This window comes from Salminus brasiliensis, chromosome 12 (assembly GCF_030463535.1).
Source record: "Salminus brasiliensis chromosome 12, fSalBra1.hap2, whole genome shotgun sequence".
Taxonomy (NCBI): Eukaryota; Metazoa; Chordata; class Actinopteri; order Characiformes; family Bryconidae; genus Salminus; species Salminus brasiliensis.
The window spans coordinates 28809049-28830374 of record NC_132889.1 but is presented as its reverse complement, the minus strand read 5'-3'; the positions used below and the strand labels follow the sequence as shown (position 1 = coordinate 28830374).

At 39.3% G+C, this 21326-nt stretch overlaps 2 protein-coding genes across 2 annotated transcripts; both read left to right on the top strand.

The window, feature by feature from the left end:
- The first annotated feature begins 16 nt into the window (after positions 1 to 16).
- asphd1 (aspartate beta-hydroxylase domain containing 1) lies at positions 17 to 9685 on the top strand. Its single transcript, XM_072692934.1, has 6 exons — positions 17 to 81; positions 2270 to 2712; positions 4130 to 4336; positions 5759 to 5966; positions 7371 to 7484; positions 7823 to 9685. The coding sequence occupies exons 2-6, from the start codon at positions 2290 to 2292 to the stop codon at positions 7930 to 7932; spliced, it is 1062 nt and encodes a 353-aa protein (XP_072549035.1). The 5' UTR covers positions 17 to 81; positions 2270 to 2289; the 3' UTR covers positions 7933 to 9685.
- A 4960-nt stretch (positions 9686 to 14645) lies between these two features.
- Positions 14646 to 19257, top strand: cabp5b (calcium binding protein 5b). The gene is made up of 6 exons (XM_072693811.1): positions 14646 to 14732; positions 15812 to 15842; positions 16948 to 17091; positions 17505 to 17614; positions 17930 to 18077; positions 19229 to 19257. Exons 1-6 carry the CDS (start codon positions 14646 to 14648, stop codon positions 19255 to 19257), a joined length of 549 nt encoding a protein of 182 aa, XP_072549912.1.
- The last annotated feature ends 2069 nt before the right edge of the window (positions 19258 to 21326 follow it).

Genomic DNA, 21326 nt, shown 5'->3' with positions numbered 1-21326 from the left:
CATATAAACAGAGGGGGGGAGAGCACAGAAGGAAGGAGGAGGGAGGGGGAAAAGAGACACCAAGTGAGGAGCAGAGACGTGGTAAGTCGTCCTACACGCAGAGCACCATACAAACACGTTTTGCGAAGAGACACAAACTACTTGATGTACTAATGGAGCCTGAGGAAAGCTGCTGATTGGAGTCCCTCCTGTTGGCTATATGTGCGCTATCTGAGTAACGTGAACGCGGAAGAGCTGCCACAAAAACACGCAAGCGACCGCAGGAGGGTTATGTAATAAAGCGAACAAGACACAGGAAGAAGTAACGGTGCTAAGTGTCATCATGCAACGACAGTCTTTTAGCTGGTTGATGTTTTACATGACTGGTGTTTATGGTGTGTTAAGTGAGGAGGCACTGTTACTGTATATGTTTCGTGGGAAACCATGCTAGCATCAGACTGTCACTAAGACAAACGTGAAGAAGTCTCCTAATTGCTTCTCTTTCATCATTCGTTGTCATCTGGGTTATCTTGCCTACACTCTTGGTGGTTGGTAATGGGTCTTGGCTTAGATGTACAGTTGCATGTGAAAGTTTGGGCACCACTGGTGATGTTCCATGCTGCCAGCATATCTATGGTTTTACTGGAGTAGCAAAAAAAAAACCTTCTTAACTTTCAGTGGACGTCAATTAGTCTATTCATCATAAAATTAAAAAAGTAAAAAGTTATGATAATCCTCTTTTTTTTTTTTTTTTGCTGATAAAAGCCATTAGAAATAGTAGCCAGTCATAACCACCATGCTGGAGGCAGGGGTAAACTGCACATTCTTAATACAGGCTGTAAAACAACTTTCTGGCAGGCTCTTTGCAGCCATGTGAGGTGTTCGCTTTGCCTTTTTGGCCAGCATATGAGAAACTCTCATGTCTGAGAGTTTCCTTGACCTCTACAGCTTTCCCCAACTGCCATTTTGTATTGACATTTTAGACAGTGGACAATGTGAGCATCCTTTGACTTAGAAAAGAGGAGACTGACATGCTACATCAGCTAACAAACGCCCACACGGAGTAGCATCAAGCTGAGTGATAGGGGAGAGGCAGAGCCATCCTACCCACCCAAAAAGAGAGAGGCCTAAGATGCCTTTTGGGACTTTTGGGAATTACCTGTTTTGATCAAATAGTTTATCAAATATAAAATAGCTGTGCTTTAATGTTAGCTGTTTTCTGCTGTTTAGTCCAACAATGAAATCAACAAACTATGTAAATTGGCCATGGGTGCCCAATGTTTTGCATACAATTGTGTGGTTCTAGTAAACCTCTAAATTGGTTTGGGAGAGTTATATTATGTTATTATTATGTAGCTTTGCATGTAGTTACCAATTAGTAATAAAAGTCAAATAAAAGTCAGGAGCATAACTTTGCTGTCTAATTACAAAAACATTTGAATCTCCTAAATGGTGACTTAACAGGAAAAGGCAAAACTTTAAATGGAAGTCAATGTAAAATAAGTAATTTTGAGCTTTTTTATTGGTCTATTTATGCAGAATTATTTACACAGTGTACATGATACAGTCGTGGAGAGCAGCGATAAGGGGTTAAAAATGCGCCTCTTTATCTTCCAATCCATCTTTTCATTCTTGTATGTCTAATAAGGTTTCTGATTTACTGATTTAATTAAAGAACTTGAACGATGCTGTGCACTTTCAGAGAACGGTTTGTGTGTTTAGTTTATATGCTATATGGGGTGTAAACAGGCCAAACCTATCCTCTCTGTCCTGCTCTGAGCAGAGGAGCTCACAGATTTTAAGGTGTTACCTTGTATAGTCTGGCCCAAACTGGTTCACCCAGTTATAAATCTAGTCAAGGCCACATGCTGGTGCTAACAGGGAACAGAAGAACAGAACAGAACGTTATGAGGTTATACAGGACCTGTGTGATAATAAAGCGATGGCTCTTTAATGCTGACACCAACTGCCCACCTTCCAAATAATATCTGGTTACCAGTTGTTTTATGATGGTCCAATCAAAGAATGATAAATTGTGACAGTAGGAATGGATCACACTGTTAAAAGGGCTTGAGGAACTTTGAAATTGGTGGAGGAACCCTTAATTCAAATGGAGGAACCGTATTCCATACTGAGGAATCCCAAATGTTCTCACAGGCACCTCTAAAATCACTGAGGGGCCCCCAGGTCAGAGACCTGAGCAATTTTCGCCCTAGATGGACTGATTTGTGCAAAAGTTGAGCTGCAGTCTCTAACTGTACGCCTACAAACTTTCTCCCCCCCTCCCCAGTATCTCAGGTTCTCAGCAGGATGTCCTGGTCACTGGACCTGCTTCCTCTGCCTCCTTGTGTAGAGCTGGGTGGGCCTCCCCTCAGTGGTCTGCTGTGGACCCTGCTGCTGCTCTTTCTGTGGTACTGCTACCGTGTGGGCTCTGACCCACCATCGTGCCGGAGTCACGTAGGGGCTCTGAAGTCCGGCTCCGCCCACTCTGCCTTGTCCCGCTCCTCCGCTGACCCGGGGAGGTCAGTCCCAAAAGCGTCACCAGCGATCACCATGGAGACAGGTGAAGAAGAGGAGGGAGCGGAGTGTTACCTCACCCCTGTTTTAAGCCACGCACCCTTCCCCGCCCAGGCAGCACCAGGAAGCAGGAAACTGTACACAGCTCTGCAGGAGTATGCCAAACGCTACAGCTGGGCCGGGATGGGTCGCATCCACAAGGGCCTGCGCAACCAGGTGTGCCACACAATTACACACAGATACACACAAACAAACCTTCATCCAATGCTATGATTGGGCAAAAGTGTTAGTTAACAGCTCTGCATCACTTCTACCAAATAAATATGGCTAGCTGCTGGAACGCAACGCTCATACTCACCACCTGTACCGCCAAGATTTCGCACCTCTCCTCCAACGCAGGTGTCAGAGATGTAGCTGTGATGTTCTCCTTGGTTGATGGCAGAGTAGCCTGCCTTTCACAATCCAGTCAAATCCTGATGCCCACTAAATACCTTAAAATACCTTGTTTTACTTAGAATTAAGGTAGTAAGTAAGGTAGGGTAAGGCAGAAAATGGCATTCTCACTTGACAGTTTTCCATCTTGCACTAAATGTAGTCAGGTATCAATACCAACAAGCTTGCTTCTTTCATTTTACATGACAGACCAGTGTAGCTGCTAATAATTAAAGCCCATGTACACTAATTAACATTGTCCCTAGCATTAACCACAACCACCAGTGTATATACTGTATTCAATGTGTATATATATTATAGTGTATACACTGCTACTCCATTCTTATATATTTTTAGTTATTTATTATCTCTGTATATATTTACATATCTTTTATCTTTTTAATGTGAGCAGGCACTTCCCAAAGCTTTTCACTGCTAGTTGTACCGTGTATGATTATGTATGTGACAAAAAAACTGTAGGGGTTTCAGAAAGGGTTAAGGGCCATGCTCAAGGGCCCAACAGTGGCAGCTTGGTAAACCCGGGTATCAAACTCACAACCCTGTCACCAATAACCCAGTGCTCTATCAACTGAGCCACCACTGTCCATATTGAGCTATTAAAGCAACATTATGCAGGAATTGGTGTTTTTTGCTCCTGCACTCCCCCTAGAGGTGGAGTGTGAAGGTAACTTACTTTACTGCAGTTTTGAGTATCTGCCTCGTGGTACATATACAAGTTGAGAGATACAGAACCGGCATCTGAAGTGAACGAAGGATGCGGACTGACGCAGTAGAGAAATCTTAAATGATTTGACACAAGTATGACTCATGTTACGCAGTTTTATGCAGTTCTCACAAGAGGTCTCAGCAATTCCACCTCCTGTGGTACTTATGTGGTTTCTTATGGGGTCATCCTTGTAGCTCGAGTGTGAACTAAAGTCAACTTTCATCAACCCTAAAGTCACTTTTAACGACCCTAATGACCCCACAAAATGATGACCCTAAGCACGCAAACTGGAGTTCTCAATACTCAAGGTTAAAGTCATGTAGCTGAAGAGGTAAATGTTTAGCCTTGTGCATTAATGCCTGGTCCTCAGGGATAACCCAAACTAAGCGCCCTCCTTTTTCACTCACCCTACTTTAACAGTTGTCTCTGCTTGCCTTTGTTGATCTCTTCATGTATTTGTCCTCTTCTCTTTAGGCTAGGATGAACGATCGCTCCTCCATCCAGAAGCCACACCTCTTCCACCTGCCAGATGTTCCCAGCATCCCATTCTTCCCTCGAGACGCTCATCGCCATGACATTGAAGTCCTGGAGGCCAGCTATTCTATAATCCTCGCTGAATTCCAGGCAGTCTACCAGAGAGGCATTGACACAAAGTTGGGGTGGATGTACCAAGGACCTAAGGTCAAAAAACTCATCTCTTACAATACACTGTGTTAAAAAACCCTAATACACTCTATGTCCAAATGTTTGTGGACACCCCTGCTACTTAAGCCCTTAATGCAGTAAGGCTTATTATTAAACACTAAGGCATATTATAAGCCAGACGTGGGCTAGAGTGGTATAAAGTCTCCCAGCATTGAGCTGTGGAGCAGTGGAACGGTGTTCTCTGGAATGATGGCGCTCCATCCAATACTTTTGGGAGGAGTTGGGGATGAGGTGGGGTGGTGAACATCCAATATGCTGACCTCACTAGGGCTCTTGTCGCTGAATGCAATCCACACAGCAGTGCTCCAAAACCTAGTAGAAAGCTTTCCCTGGCCAGTAGAGACAGTTACTCCAACAAAAGCAGGATAAACTCTTTTGTTAATACCCTTTTTTTACAAAAAGTATATAGTTCTAAAATATCAGTTATTACCACATTTGCATTGGTAAGTAGAGGGAGATATATTTGATTAGAATATAATTGAAAGTACAGCCACTTGTTTTTCCTGTTTTGTGCAACAGAAAACAAGCTTTGACATCAAAACAAACAACAAAAGAAAAAGTCATAAATGCAGAATGAATGAACCTATTTGCATATTTAATGTAAAAATAATTCTGTGCATAATTAACCATATACGTAGATAATAATTAGGTAACTATCTCCATAAAGTGTTTTAAAAAGCGCTACAAAAGGGCTTCTTTTTCTCATAATGATAGTGGAATAATATTTGGTGTTGGAACTATTTATTAAAAGGTTCTATCTAGAACCTTCTACAAAAGTCTTTTTTTACCATTCTGAAGAACCCTTTAACCAGGCAGGGAGCCATTTACGCATACGGTTCTTAGAGTCATCATGGCTCTTTTTAGAGCAAATGCCTTTAATAATGAACCCTTGAGGAGCCCTTTTTTTAAGAGTGTATGTATTTAGGTTGTCATGTAAAGCAAAACTTTACTGTAGGTGTGTGCATGGATAAGCTCCTCCCATCTCTGTCTGATTCTCCATTCTACCAAATGCCATCAATCACTAACAGTCATTTCAACTAAAGGTTACCAAAAGAGGCATTTTGAGGATACACTGTTTTGTACTTTGCTTTATACATGAATATGTACAGAATAAGAAGTAGTATCTCTCCCCCTCTGTCTCTCTCAGACATTCACTTACTCACTCTGTATCTGCACTGCACCACTCTGAGAGATCTTTCAAATGTACATCCTTCTACTTCACCAGGCCTTACATTCATAAAAAGCTACACTCTGCTACACAGCTCAGCAAAGATTCATATTTATACCAATAATCCAACATTTTCAAGTAAAAAAAAAATCTAATTAAAGTTACGTTTTTGGAGAATTCTATGGAATAAAATTCAATTGTGTGTGTATGTGCTTTGACTCTTCTTACAGGGCCAGGCAGTGTTTCCGCTTTATAACGCAGGAGTTTGTGTGGCAAGTAACTGTCGTGCGTGTCCGTGCACATACCGTACCCTCCTCTCCCTCAGAACCTTCATCAGCAGTAACTCTCTTGGGGCCGCAGGCTTCTGGGTGTTGGGCCCTGGGGCTTCATTGGGAGGAGCTTACGGCCCCACCAACACTCGCCTACGCTGCCATTTGGGTGAGTTATACATGGCGCCGCTGACATAAGAGTCTCTGTCTAAACACATAGTCCTGGCAAAAATCAAATCTACAATGTTGTGCAAAAGTATTTGCCCCTTCCAATTTGCCCCTCCTGCAAAATGAGGACACTACTGTCAAGACACAGTTTCTGTATTCAGTTCTTCATGGTGCCCCTGCACCACTTGGCAGGTAGAAAACTACAACGTTAAACCCTGTCACCTGACCAAAGCTTACTTCTGATTCTTTAGGGCACGCCTGTATTCTGTTACTGGGTACATGGCAGACAAACACACTGATAAATACACTGAAAATCAAGGAATATTAAAGCTATTTTAGCTATTTTATTTATACTGGTGATGGTTAATATCACAGAACACTACTTTCAATAATCATGATAGAAAGATTATAATGCAGTTAATGTATGATTATGATTAATACATGTATTACCCATATTGACAATTATAATGAATTAAAGATATGTATTTATGGCAAAGCATTTGAATGTACTTTTTCTCTTTAGAATAAGCACAGCTAATGCCTGATCTGACAGCATATTTCAAAGCAGTGTAATAACATTATATAACCGAAATATATAAAACGAAAATATTATGGAATCTACATTGGATGCATGGACAGATTAAGCATTTGCCAGCAGATCTGAGATAAAGTTGGCAAACTAACATATAAATAATCCAACACTGAATATGAGCATTAATCCATTGAAAATGCCATAAAGCTGTTTTTGGCCATTTCCCAATGTGATGTATCTTCTCTCTAATGCTCCATGATGTGTTCCTCTTTTTGCTTGTATCAGTTTGCTCATATTTGTCCTATATCTGCACTCTCCTTTTGCAGTGCTCGGTAGAAATGTAGGTCTACCTACCTTTTCTGTTGTTTAACAACATGCCTCAGGTAGTACGGGGCCTGTATTGTTTACTCAGAACTGATTTTTAGCATTGTGGTATATAGCAGTATATAGAGGCGAAGAAAAAAAGCTTATGTAAAAATATAATAAAAAAAGTATTATGCTGAACATAAATTAGTTTGATTGAAATGGAAGGCTATCTTTAGGAACCCTAACTAAAGATATTAAAAATGCATGGAAACTCTGCCAATAGTTATTAATAATGTAATAATATCAATATTAATTTCAAAATCCAAATAATTATCACATGTAATAACAAAGTATCTCCATAACTATGCCACCAGGTCACCGGTAGTCCTTTTTTTTGGACCACTTCATACTGGGAACACCTTTGGAACAACACCTTTAGCCAGAGAGGCTTAGATTCTTATGCTTGTTTATTTGTCCAAATGTATTCACACCTTGACAAATGAAGTGAAAACCATCTACAGTGGAATCTGTCAAGGAGTTTTGTAAACATGTAAGAATTTTTCTCAGGTCTCCAGACTCCTGCCCAGTGTGAGCTGGTGGTGGGTGGTGAGCCGCAGTGCTGGTCTGAAGGACACTGCCTTCTAGTGGACGATTCTTTCTTGCACACCATCTCTCATAACGGTAGGAATGAGATGGGCTGACTCAAAAACAGGTCTTAATGAGCATGTCGAAGATGTTGGTAGATCCATTCAGACAAAACAGACAATCTGAATTTGTATTTCAATGTATGCTAAATGTAATGTAATATATGACAGCACAAAACAGCACTGAAGTCATTAAAAAGGACATTAGCTCTGACTGTACCTAATTGCTGTTATTACTGTCACACACTGACCAGTACACAATTCTTACCCATTTTCACAGTCAGATTCGTGGGCATGTATATATATATATTTGAATATATTATAGTCTATAATAACCCTAATGCTTAATAGCTTTATTTTTCACTTCTGCCCTAGGTGGCACTGAAGATGGCCCAAGGGTGATTTTCAGTGTGGATCTGTGGCACCCAAATGTGGCTGCAGCAGAGAGACAGGCTCTGGACTACATCTTTTCTCCTGAGCAGTAATCTACACATCCCAGAGTTCACCGGTTCCACCAAATCAGGACGAGAACGTCTAACAGCTTCTTACACACAGCCTGTCCCAAAGTTTACACTCGCAGCTTTGAGTACTTGTGTGTGTCAGTGTGGTGTCAGGTAAGTGTCCAAAGTGTGTCCCATTTATCAAATGTGCAAAAGTGCAAGACCACATTAATCATCAAACTCATAAAACCCTTTTCCAAATACTGCTTAAAGTGGTGAGTCAGAGACCGGCCTTCATTTATTTAATTTCCACTCAGAAAATTCCACTCAGAAAAGACAATGAAAATTAAGACAAATAAAACCCTGTTAGAACAGCAGCATAAAAAGTGTTCATCTTTAGGAGAGAGGAGAAAACCAAGCTACACTCTCACTTTCGATCTGAGACATAACAAGGGTGTTTTTGACCACCCTTCCAATGTGAGAAGGTGTGAAGGTGATGCAACACTGTGGGTCTAAAAGATGTGGATCTGATCAAATACATCTTACTGAGAAAAAGAAAGATAATAGAAAGAACATTTGGATATCAGACTGCTGAAGCTGCTGATGTTCTCAGATGTTCATCACTGAATGTGTTTGAGATGGCAAGCAGAAAATGTTCCAACTAAAGCTATGTTCAGACTGCCAGCCCAAATTAGATTTTTGGCACATCTAGACTGTATCCAGACTTGATTTTTAAACCCACCCACATAAATTTAAAAATCGGATCCAAACCTAATGTGAAGGTGGTTTGCAATGCGATAACAATCAGATTTGTATGGATGCGTCTCAGTCTGGACGCTCAAACTGGACATCACTTACAACGCGACAGACAATGACTACGTCAAATCGAGAGTGACCTTCAAATCTCCTGCTTCTGCATATGAGAGCACCTATGCCTACATTAGCGCCTACGTCATTACCACAGCGGTTTGTGGTGTCTGGACACGCAAATGTGATCAAGTTCATATCATATTAATTATATAGTATATTCATCTGTTGAGGGGGTTGTGTAATGTTTTGTAAAGTATAAGTATGTTTTCCACAGTAAATTACACTTAAAGGCCATGTTGACTGGAAATTAAATAAATCAATGGTGGTGTCTGGCTTTGCACAGCGTTGTACATTATGTTGTTCTGCACTTAAGAAAAACCACAAAACGCCAGCGTAGACTTTGAGACAGGCCGACAGTGTTTAGCTAAACGGGTGGGGAATCACCATTTACTCATGTGACCATACATTAACTGTATGTTCGTGCTTTGTATTCTACTGCCCTAAACGTCTCTCCAACTCTGAGTCTTCCACAAGCACAGTTTTCTATCTCACCAGGCCCTCACTAGAGCGCTACAGCTAACATGCAGCTACAATTACTGTGAACACTACACAAAGCGCTGGTTTCGAATATCTTCATATCTACTTTTGATTTGTGCCTGTCTTGATGACTCCGATCTCCTGTTCTATCATTTCGTGCCTGATTTCTTCACCTGATCGTGACCTCTTATTCTGATATATACTGTGACTCGAGCTATTCCGTCAATACTGTATGTATATTATACTTCTGTCCCCTGTTTTATGATGTGGAGTTTTATTTTCTGGAGCTTTATTTTCAGACACATTGTGTGAAGCACACAGCAAAGAAGAAACCTGAAATGTGTTTGATCAGACTGCATGCATGCGTTGTGAAGCCCAACTGTACAGCCAATGCGATGCATCTGAACCATCTCCCTCGCAGAGCAAATGTGTAATTGGTCTAAAGGTGTATTCTCTAAATAAAGACTTTTGTTAAAGCAAAAAGGTGTCGTTCCAAGCATCCATGTATCTGCAGAGTAGCCATTTACTCCAATTTCTCTTCATTACCCCAAATGTAATCGGTATGTGAGTTTTGCATATTTAGATTTGCACTGGAGCTTTGAGGCTAATTGAGCTAAAAAGTAATATAAGTTTAAAATTCATGCTTTCAGATAAATTGGAAAAACACATGTTGGCATAACAAAGCTTCATCACTTCCTTTCAGTAAAAAAGGTGTGAGTACATTCATATTTTGCAGCCAAAATGCAGCCAATGAACTCTAACATGTAAAACATGGACAATGCATCATCTCTCAAAAGTGAAACCACCACAGGTCAAGCACCTCTGCTGGCCTGGTTGCAGTAAGATGTGGAGCTCCTCCCATCACTATATGTTTCAATGACTAAACAGCAGATTTTTTCAATCATATCATTTTTCTCCATAAACTTTTCAATTTCCAGTGTCTAATTCCAACAGTTAGCTTTCCCTGTGCTAATATTGGCCCATTTTATATTTTTCTTCAGAAATCAGTGTTAAAAACACTGGACAAACTGGAAATCCAGGGCAAAATCAGCTTTGCTTCTGCACTGGAAGCTCATTAAAGGTGGTCAGTGATTAGGGATGCACCGATCCGGCTATTTTATTAATATCCGGACAGATTTCCGATTCTAATATCGGATTGGCGCATCCCTATCTGAGATACGAAAAGTGGGTGGGTCTACCAAATGAGTAGGTAGAGAGTAGTAGTCTGGCTCTGTCTTTGGTCTGTGCAAACTCTGGTTGCAAATTTGACAACATGGCAATCTTAGCTTAATTAATAGAGAACGGAAGGGAATGGCACCACAGCGTCCATGTTATCTAAAGTCATTGCACCAAGCTCGAATGTCCATACTAGGATGGTTTGGTATAAATACAGTGGAGTACCTTTACATCCTGTTACACATACTGTTACACCCCTAATTCACACAGTATGCTCAGAGTAAACTGAGCTCAAAGATCCAAAAGCAGCTCAAGCAGCACTGTCTCAACCACTGATCTCATTAATGCAGATCATCATAATTTAAGCAGATCATGAAACCATTGGCAGTAAACTATAGTAAACTCACAGTGCATCAATCGGTCAATCCCTCTTCTATCATACTGTGATCTAGTCCAAGTAGATTACCTGGACCAGATCACAGTATGATAGAAGAGGGATTGACCAATTGATGCACTTTGTTTCTGTCTCAGAGCATCTCTCTCTCTCTCTCTTCCTCTCTCTCTCTCTCTCTCTCTCTCTCTCTCTTCCATACACACAGATGCAGAAGCATTCTCACATAGCAACTGCCTCAGTGACAACAGTGCTCCTTTCTCTGTCCCTCTCCTGCCTCTTCGCCTTATTTAACCATTTTTCCCCCACAGTCCTGCATTCACTGAGCCATTAATGACTGTAATTTTTAGTTTACACATACATCCACACACGCCATTTATCCAAACAGATTTTTTTATAACAGGGCCTATATACTGGATTTTTCTTTTATTTTCAGATATCTTTGCTAACAAACATTGGACTTGCACTGTCAACACTCTCGTCTTGGTAAATACATGGATAAATCTTAAAATATGTATTCTATTTGTATATATGGTTTGTATATATAATTGATATTTGTAAATATGATTGATATGAAAAATAGTGTTTATATACTGCCTTTTCACAAAAGTAATGAATTTAAAAAGAGATTTTTTCTATAATCCGATCCCCATAATGCAAGTCTAAATAACAATTTAATAAAATATTATTGCACAACTTTGCAGCAAAAATCTCACCACCCAACATTTCCTAAAATGGATTTAAAATTTGACACAGCCTGAGCAAACATTGTCATAAAAATGCAATCATTTTCCATTTTTAAAATAACATGTTAAATGTAATGTTACAATACAATTATTTGCATATGTTTTTAATATATATATATATATATATATATATATATATATATATATCATGTCTTAAAATGATCTATGATTCACTGAGCACTATTTCCAATTGAATGGCTTTTGTCCCTGCTCTGAGATTAATTTGCTGGATCCAAGTGGACACTTTCTTCAGCTTCTATCGGATGAGAGACAGTCTCACTAATCTACGCCTGAGCGCATTTATCTTTTGTCCCAGTACTCTCTTCGTTTTTGAAGACTCTTCTCTCTTGTCTGTACATTTCTTTGTATTTCTTAGTTATTATATTAGGCCTGGGATCTCCCCAGTATCTCAAGAGGAACCATAAGACACATACTTCTAACCTAACCAACCACTGCTTAGAAACTGGCTGTATGCACTACGTCTTCTCTCAAGTGATGGACAAAAGTTGATTTAAGCCTACAGTAAGAATGGCGGTGGCAGCACTGAATTACTAGGATAAGAGAAGGTACATGTCATTTTGTGCAATTTTGCAAACAGATATTCCAATTATTTGGAAGCTCAAATATTTTTTTGTGTTGTTTTTTTTTTAAATAGAAGAACAAATTTCCCAGAATTTGGAGGAATGCTTGATTCAGGTTAAACTTGGCCACACTCACTAGGCCTACCTGCGCCTGCTCTGCTGTAAACTGAATTAACCACTTAAATGGCCAATGTTTTATTACACATTTCAATTAGCAAGGTATAGCCCCATCACTTCGTCCCTGTAGTTACTAAACCTATGCCTTAGTGTGTAATAGGCCTTGTAATATAAGTGTTAAGGGGTGCAAACATATATGGAATTAATATGTGTGACCAATGACACTGTTAACATAGCTGGGATATACTGTGTTTTTGTGTAACTGAGCTAAAATGGCTAATAATTACTTTCAGGTAGCTTCTGCAAGTACTAGTCCTGCTCAGTAGTGTAGGAGACATACGTTGTCCTGCTCTCTCTCTCTCTCTGGGCTCTTGGGCAGTAATGTGGTCAGAGTCAGAGTGTAATGATGTTGAATGTGCATCTGCTCTCGCATTTGTTGGGCATTAAGAGCTGTGGGATTACTGGGATCTCTTATGCAAACCCAAGAGACCCAGGAGCCTGGTGGGCTTCAATGGTTATGTAATGTAGGCTCTTTCCCTATATATGTACATATATGCCTCTTTTACATCTGTCTGTCTGTCTGTATACACAGAAGCCATGTTAAATTCAATATTTTAGTTTTTAAAGACTCTTAGAAGCCATTCAGCTATCTATTTCTAGTCATTTCTTAAACATCTGGCTCCAGATTTTATCACTATGTTTTAAATATGAAGTAGTGTGATTATTGTTTATTTTGAATTTTTGTTATTCAGCTGAATCCTTGTGAAATTGTCACTTAATTTCCTCACTTTCCTTGAAATGAGCTGAAATTAAAGTGATGGCATCATAATTAAAAATCATACTGTTTACTTGTCTTCAACAGATTGGCTTTCTATTACTGAGAGGAGTGTAGCCTATGTTAGGACTATTGAGAGACTGTTTATATGCTTTAAAATAGAAAATATGTTGTATCTCAAGTCTGATCTCTCTCTCTCTCTCTCTAAATCCCCCCTCCCTCTCTCTCTCTCTCTCTCTCTCTCTCTCTCTCTCCCTCTCTCTCTAATGTGATCAGTCAGTTGCCTCTGACTGACAGAGAAAGACATTTGAACTTTCATTCTTGGAGAGTGTGAGTAGTAGTGAACAGTAGGACACTGCAACGGGTCACTCACACAGTTTTCACACAGAGGAGGTGAAGAGGAGGAAAAGGTGAGTGGTGGGTTTCAGTTTAAACTCCAGAAAAATTTGACTTTAACTTTTTAGAATTTTGTCTTATTGCATAATTTTCATAATTATTTATACATTCAGCATTGTTATCACAATGTGCACAATGTCTTAAAATTTTAATTTTTTAAGACATTTTAAATAGTTTTCTGTAACAGATGGAATTATAGCTAGCCAATATCATTTACACCAAAATTGTAATAATTGTCATAATATTAATATCATTACATGTTGGGTCATTGGCTTCTGGCAAAATCTCTGGTGAAAATTCCTGTATTTTTCTATATCACAATATCTATCACAGAAAACAAACCAATGTCAGTTTCTTTCTAATATCATGCAGCCTTAATATAAATGTTAAATATATGTGATGTGTTAGAATTAGAAATATGAAACTCACATTACTTCAGAAGTCAGGATCATTTTGAGAATTATAATAATGCATGTGTAATGTTTTATAAAAATGGAGTAATAAGCATGTAGTTTGTATATAGTGTATACGATATTGTATATAGTACACTTATATGTATAGTATACAATGTATATTATATAAACTATATGTACAATATAATATACTCAGGGCTAAATATACACACAAAATGTGTGTAAGGCATCATGACCTTGTTTCTGTATGCTGTGAATATCGGTGCTGTCCAGCGAAAAACATCTCCAAAATTAAGACTTTACAGGGGAGGGCAAAAAGGCTCTTAAATTTGAATGCGAGTCAATGCAAAATAGGAGCTCATCCCAAGGAATTTAGAGCATTTCTATTGGTCTTTTGGTCTGAATTCATCCAGAATTATTTTCACAGTGTACAGAACAGCAATAGGGTTCAAACCATGGAGAAAACAGACAGAAATGTAGGTTTTGACATCAATGATATATATATATATATATATATATATATACATACATACACACACACACACACATGACCTGAAATTCACTGGAGAGATTCCATTGAAATAAAACGTAAAATGTGGCCAGAATCGTGACATCAAATCTTTTTGTTTGTGACCTGGCAGGACAACAACAACACCCTCCGAATCACAGAGAATTCTTTGAGCCAAAACAGCGGCTTAGTTTAATCTGTAGTATTGAGTTATTTGTTGTTGTATTCAGTTTACAGGAGACTGCGATCAGCCCCATTACAATCCCATTGAAGACTCCACAGGCAGCCAAAGTCCAAGAAAGAGGCACATGTTTGCACACTCCCTGTCACCACAGCGGGACGAAATGGAGGTGCGCCTGGGCCCAGCCTGCATTTTCCTCAGAGGAAAACACATTGTAAGTCTAATTTAACTCACTGAGCCATGGTTATAAACTACACTCTGCACATGTGTGAATATGCATTTGTGTGTACCGTGTGTTGCACTGTCCTAGTGAGACTCCACAACTGCGTTGCTGTGTCTTAGGTCACCTGCAAAAAATGCAAAATGATGTTTCCAGTTAGTTATGTGACACTTATTGTTATTGCACAAATACAAATAAACATTAATATATAATAATATTAATATATCTGTTGTATAGTAGACGGAAGAGAAAAGGAAGAAACTGCAACATTTTACCCTATTAAAGGTTATTTATATTTATTATAATGTAATATAGGTTTTAGCAGCACAAGTACTATTACTGCCAAGAAAATCTCTTACCTAGAACATAGTTTAGTTTTTAAATGTAGTACAGAGGGAAAAAATCTTAGCTTTCACTGGAAGTCAGTATAAGTATAAGTCATTTTGGAGTGTAAGTAAACTATTGTCTGTTGCAATCTCCCGACCTGGTGATTACCTTAATGTAGTAGTAGCAGCACAGTGTTTCTATTTTGAGCATATATTTCAGCTGATTTGCTGGACTGCATTCCCCCGGTGTCCTCTTTTAAAGGAATGCTTCGGCTCTATCTCCCGCACCTGTAGCATCTGCCCATCTGCTTCAATTATAGACATGCTTTCAAGTCAACAAGGCTGCTCAGAGAAGGAATGTTTTGGAAATTAATGTCTGTGGTAATCAAGCATCGGATTGAGATTATGTTTAAAAAGCTGGACAGTTCCTTTGATATCCATCTGGAGCCTACAAACATTTTTGCTCTACTATAATCAGGAATAATCTCGGTCATCTGTGCAAGTGAATGGATTGAGAGGGTGACCAAATGGGAGAAGAGGAATAGTGAATGTGCAACTCTCAGAGCCCGAGAGCCATTTACAAATGAGTCCACATGCTTTGCACTCAACTAATTGATTTGGGAGATGCTGACAGACTTGTGTTATTTCGGACTGCTGATTATCTGAGTGAAGTGGTGCTCGTTTTTGTGTGTGACAGAAGACTGAGCTTGTTTAACTGAATTTGACTTTCTGGGAATTGTTTTGCAGGAGCGTAAACTTGTCGCTGATGAGATAGAAGGTAATGCACTTATCATATTTCCATCTTCATCAGTTACCATCTTGTGTGTGATTGTAACAGTGTGTCCTGCTGTTTATAAAAGTATAAAACTACCCTACACTTGTAATGCATCAAAGTTTCTGAACATTTAATTACGAGTCTTAATCACCAGTCAAGGGAGAATTTTTAAACTACTAATAAATAGGTAGTTACCACTGACAACTGCAGTCGTTGTTAACATGTAAATGAATAATGTAAATGTAAAATAAAGAATAAACCTGAAAGCCTCCATTAAATGACTTCAGGGGCTGTCCTTGTTTTACAGTAATACCCTGATGTGAAATGTCATGTCATTGATAAAGTGGGACAGAGGAAACATTGCTTATAATAAAGGCTAGAAACTCACTTCCACTGCTGCTCTGCTTCCAAAGAATACAGATTTTTCATCACTGAATTACACTGACCAGCCATAACATTAAAACCACTGACAGGTAAAGTGAAAAGCCCTGTGACAAGGGCCATGTAGTATTCAGTACTTAAGTCAGTGTAGTCAAGGAAGGACAACCAGGGTCATGGGAACCTAAGACTCATTGATGCAATTCATAGAGAGCCCCACGTCACAACTTACAGGATTTAAAGGATCTGCTGACAACATATTAGTACCAGATACCAAAGGACTCCTTCAGAGGTCTTGCATAATAGGGACCTACTTAATACTAGGCAGGTGATTTTAATGTTATGGCTGATCGGTATACATGAACAATATGCTTCCCATTTTACAGATATTCACCCTGGATTGTTTAATGAGTAAAATTAAGAATCTGAACTATTAACTTTATTTGTTAATGCTTGACATGAGCAGATCATTACATTATGCAACTTTGACTTATGCATCCACCTGGCTTAAACCTTTTTAACAAACTTAATACTAACAAATAGCTGGTACTGGTCATACAATATTCATGAACACAATTTTACAGGAATTTAAATATGAATAATAAATATATACACATAATATCAGCTAATAACTGCTTTATGTTTTGCACAAAAATGTTGAAAATCTACCGAAAGAAACCAATGAATCTCCACATGGTAAAATGTAAATGTGTGTATTTGTGTGTTCCAGAGTTGCGGGATGCCTTTAGGGAGTTTGATAAGGATAAGGATGGACTCATCAGCTGTAAAGACCTGGGCAATCTGATGAGGACAATGGGATACATGCCTACTGAGATGGAACTGATCCAACTCAGCCAGAACATCAACATGAATCGTAAGAAACTAAGAACTGGTTTGTAGACTTTTGTGGTTCATGGCAGCTGTTAGGTTCGGCCAGCTTTTGAGAACACTGCTAAAAAAAACTCATATGGTACAGTTGAAAACCACCTGTATCTTATTCACATGTGTTTTTTCTGGAAGGGTAGCCACATCAACACAGTCTGGTTCAGTAGTGTAGCATTTCTTACTGGTAAAAGGTGTTAATAAAGGTGTTAATTTAGTTAATCTAGTGATTATGTTAATAAAGTGATTGTCTAGTGATAAGCTCCACAAATTCATGAATGAGATATTGAGGTAATTTGACAACTTTGTGTAAATCTTGTCTAACCTAGCAACAGTGGCTACAAAAGGATGTGTTTCTCTCTGTCTTTATTCTCACTCTGCCTATTCTCTCTTTGTTGTGCTAAGTTGGAGGGCGAGTAGACTTTGAGGATTTTGTGGACCTTATGACTCCTAAGCTGTTAGCAGAGACAGCAGGAATGATTGGCCTGAAGGAGCTGAAGGACGCCTTCAAAGAGGTGAGGTCATTTTAGCTACCCTAAAAGACGCTGCCTATTATAGACACAGTGCTCTGTATAGCATGTCATATTGCTATTCGGATTCTCGAAAATGATTTTTTTCGTTGTGGTCAGTGTATATTTAAAAAGCTAACTGGTCCCAACACAGTCTTCCCTGTCCAAACCGTCCATTGTTTAAAATGTCCTTAAAACTCACAAGATTTCCTGCCATCCTTTCTGCTTAGTGACTAGTTACTGACACAGGTATTTATTTTATTTTTGTATGTAAAGTCCTCCCACTAACTGGTGTGTGTGTGTGCGTGTGTGTGTTTTTAGTTTGATATGGACGGTGATGGTAACATCACTATAGATGAGCTGAGGCATGCTATGCAGAAGCTTCTTGGTGAATCCACCAACAGGAAAGAGATTGAGGCCGTTGTGAGAGAGGCGGACAACAACGGAGATGGAACAGTTGACTTTGAGGGTGAGACACACACACACACACACACACACATTGTATAGAAGTATAATTCAGGAATCCCAGAATTACTACTGCTTACTACTGGTATCAGCGACAAAAACGTCTGTACATGCCTCAACCCGCATGTAACAGTTACAACAGCTTCTTAGTTTATGTGATTTAATGGCCTTTCATGCTTCGGTTTGAAATACTGTACAAAAGCGAAAGACCTTCATTTATTTAATTTCCAGTAAAAACAGCCAAAAAAAGTCTAATTATGTAAAAAAACAAACAAACAAACAGACAAAAAAACCCAGGAATTTCCTAAATTGAAGTGCAAAATATAAATAAAAGTTATGGAGAAACTGGGACTCCAAAATAACCGTGCAAGACCTGGTAGACCACCAAAACTGTCCCTATCCTCCACTCTCTTTCTGTTCATCCTTCCATAGTGGATAGTGGATAGACCACTCAGCACTGTGGGTCTGAAATGATGTGGAGCTGATCAGGAAGCTCTTACTGAGAAAAGCAAACAGACAAAACCATGTTCTGACCACCAAGAGTCCAGGCTTCATCAATTCTAAATGAGTTTCAGATAACTTAGATGGTGACTCAGACTCAGAATCGAATGTCCTGTTCAGTACTGTTTAAGGTTATAAAGTTTTATTTCTGATTACTCAATCCAAACATATTCTCCCCCCATCACATGCAATGCTCCTGACACTGACAGGGTGAAGACAGACAAATGCGTCCTCTGACGTGCACAGCCGGCCATGGCCTCTTTGCCGAACTTCCGAACTTAATAACTTTTTGATGCATTAAGTAAATGAATGGTGGCTTTGACTGGCACATAGTACTGTAGTTAATCTCTCTAAACTCTTGTTTATTGTTCAGTCATTAATCCTAATGCAGATACTACTGTGAATTATTTGGTATTTTTGTAGTTCAGCACATGTTGGGGAGTCCCACAGGACTTCTTTTAGGACCTAAACTGATGTTAATAATAACAATAATGAAGTAACGAGAGTAAAAACATTGAAGATTGGGTCTAAACACAGTGTCTCAGGAGTTTAAAGAGAGCAATTTTCAGCATCTACATGATGTCAGATAATTTAATATGCTTCATGAGGGCAACAAAAATGGGTAAACAAATCAGCTATTTTTTCTTTCTTCAGAATTCGTCAGAATGATGTCACGGGACTGAAAATAAAGTAGGGGTTTTGAAGAGGATTGTGTGAACTGGAGAAGAGAACAAAGGCAAAGAAAAACAACATGAACTCAAAAGAGTAGCACTTCTTATGCTATCTTTTTATGTCTGTACATACGATTCGACTGAAACTTTCCTGACAGGTTAGAAAACACTCTTTTTTTTATTTTATAATAATTCGTCTGTAAATTGCTCACTTCTACAGTTCTACAGTGCCACTCTGTGTGTTTACAGTAGATTCTGCGTAAGCTCCACTTTATCCATCGCTGTACATGTCGATGATGTCATAGCCTCTGTCTTATGCAACATTATTAGTACACTCTGTTAGTATGTACTGTATGTTCTGTATGTATCTTGTACAGAAGCAGAAGACACAGATTTCATCTTTGGGTTTATACTGAAATGTAAACTTGATATTATAAAGTTTTTAATTTCCCATGGGGGGCTGTGTGTGACGTGTTTGTTGCTGGCAGGTGCCATTTCTGAACCTCTGAATGACACACTTACACATGCTCATTCTCTCTCTCTCTTTCTCTCTCTCACACACACACACACACACACACACACACTATTAAATGGGTTGTCAATTCAACTTACAACAATGACATCTTGTACTTTTAACAAGCAGATTTACAATGTTTATCCCATAATTACACCACAGTTATGTCCACCTCACAATGTGTTTGGGTGAGAGATATTATTTGAGTGTCAGTATCAGTTAATTTTACTTCCCTGTAATGTAGCCACAGGCAGGCAGCTGTTAAAAAGTACTAGCTAAGTGTATTGAGCCAATGTAATAGCCAAGGGTAACACGCTTGTCCTGACAACAAGCAAGGCAAGCAAGCAGCAACAACAAACCAAACAAAGGTATATCTCTAGACACTGCCATTTGCAGAGCACCAGTCAGACAGACGACCCCTTTCTGAGTGTGAAGATTTGCGCTGATGTTCCACCTCAACAAAAACACTGATGAGCACATGGGTGGAACGTGGGCTAAGTGAGTTCCAGGTGGGCATGGGCACGAAATAGGTTTGTACATACATTTCTACTGGGACCCAGTTGGGCTTCCCAAAAGGCCTTCATCATGACAGCCCATCTTAGTCTCACATGGGTCCCATCTAGGCCCCATATGCAGTGTGCAACATGCATCTCCTGGTCCCATCACTGACCCTTGTGGGCATCCATACGTGTGGCCAACCTGGAACCCGTGGACAAAACGTTCTGGTTTCCAGTTTGGCTACCAATACAGGCCCCACAAGGACTTGTTAGCAAGGAGTTGTGTTGTAATCATACACACCAGGCCGAAGGAAATTGTTTCACTGCAAGAGTTTCAAAATAACTTGTTTGTAAATAAACTAAAATTAGTGGTTCAGTTCTAGTTCAATGAAATTAAGCTCCAACTCCCGACTACTTTCTGCTTCCACATTTAAAAATCTACATTGCAGCGGAGGGTGAGTTAATCACACCTCATGTTTTCACACTGTAAATTACTTCTGTGATAGCCGGCTAAACCTATATCGCAAGCTGACAGCTGTCTACCTCAGCATATTCTTTTTTATGAATTAGGATAAGCACTTAATCTCAATAAATCCCAGAAAGGTTTCAGAAAGGAAGACATGGGAAAAGAGGGCAAGGTTAGGGAGAGAACTTCAGTGACTTGCGAGAGCCGCAGGCTGGTATAGGCTGTGGTTCCTATTTTAGTTTCGTCAAGCTGTTACAGGAAGTTTTTGTTTAGCTGGGTTTTTAGAAGCAGATGAGGCTTAAACCTCATCACCACCAAGATAGACTGGGAACTAGAGGTTGACCGATATATCAGTCGGCCAAAACGTCCTGCTGCCGCATGTGAAGGACGCCGAGCCAAAACTTTTGCAAACAACAATAGTCCTGGTAGATAAAGGCAAAGCTTAAATTCTGTCCCATGGCCATTTATTTACTATATGTTTCTGTTAGACTTAGTGAAAAAAAAAAAAACAGCATAGAACCAGTGGGAACTGGAATAAAGAAATATTAACAGCTGGTTAAAGGTTTGTCAACTTTAAGGTAACTTTAAGGCCTGTAGTCAAACT

What these genes read in the sequence shown, in the direction of transcription:
- asphd1 (XM_072692934.1), top strand. Translation starts at nt 2,290, where the DNA reads ATGTCCTGGTCACTGGACCTGCTTCCTCTGCCTCCTTGTGTAGAGCTG. An exon ending in TCGCCTACGCTGCCATTTGG is followed by an intron (nt 5,967 to 7,370) that starts GTGAGTTATACA and finishes AATTTTTCTCAG; the next exon opens with GTCTCCAGACTCCTGCCCAG. An exon ending in GCACACCATCTCTCATAACG is followed by an intron (nt 7,485 to 7,822) that starts GTAGGAATGAGA and finishes CTTCTGCCCTAG; the next exon opens with GTGGCACTGAAGATGGCCCA.
- cabp5b (XM_072693811.1), top strand. Translation starts at nt 14,646, where the DNA reads ATGTTTGCACACTCCCTGTCACCACAGCGGGACGAAATGGAGGTGCGC. An exon ending in TGTCGCTGATGAGATAGAAG is followed by an intron (nt 15,843 to 16,947) that starts GTAATGCACTTA and finishes TGTGTGTTCCAG; the next exon opens with AGTTGCGGGATGCCTTTAGG. An exon ending in TGGAACAGTTGACTTTGAGG is followed by an intron (nt 18,078 to 19,228) that starts GTGAGACACACA and finishes TTCTTTCTTCAG; the next exon opens with AATTCGTCAGAATGATGTCA.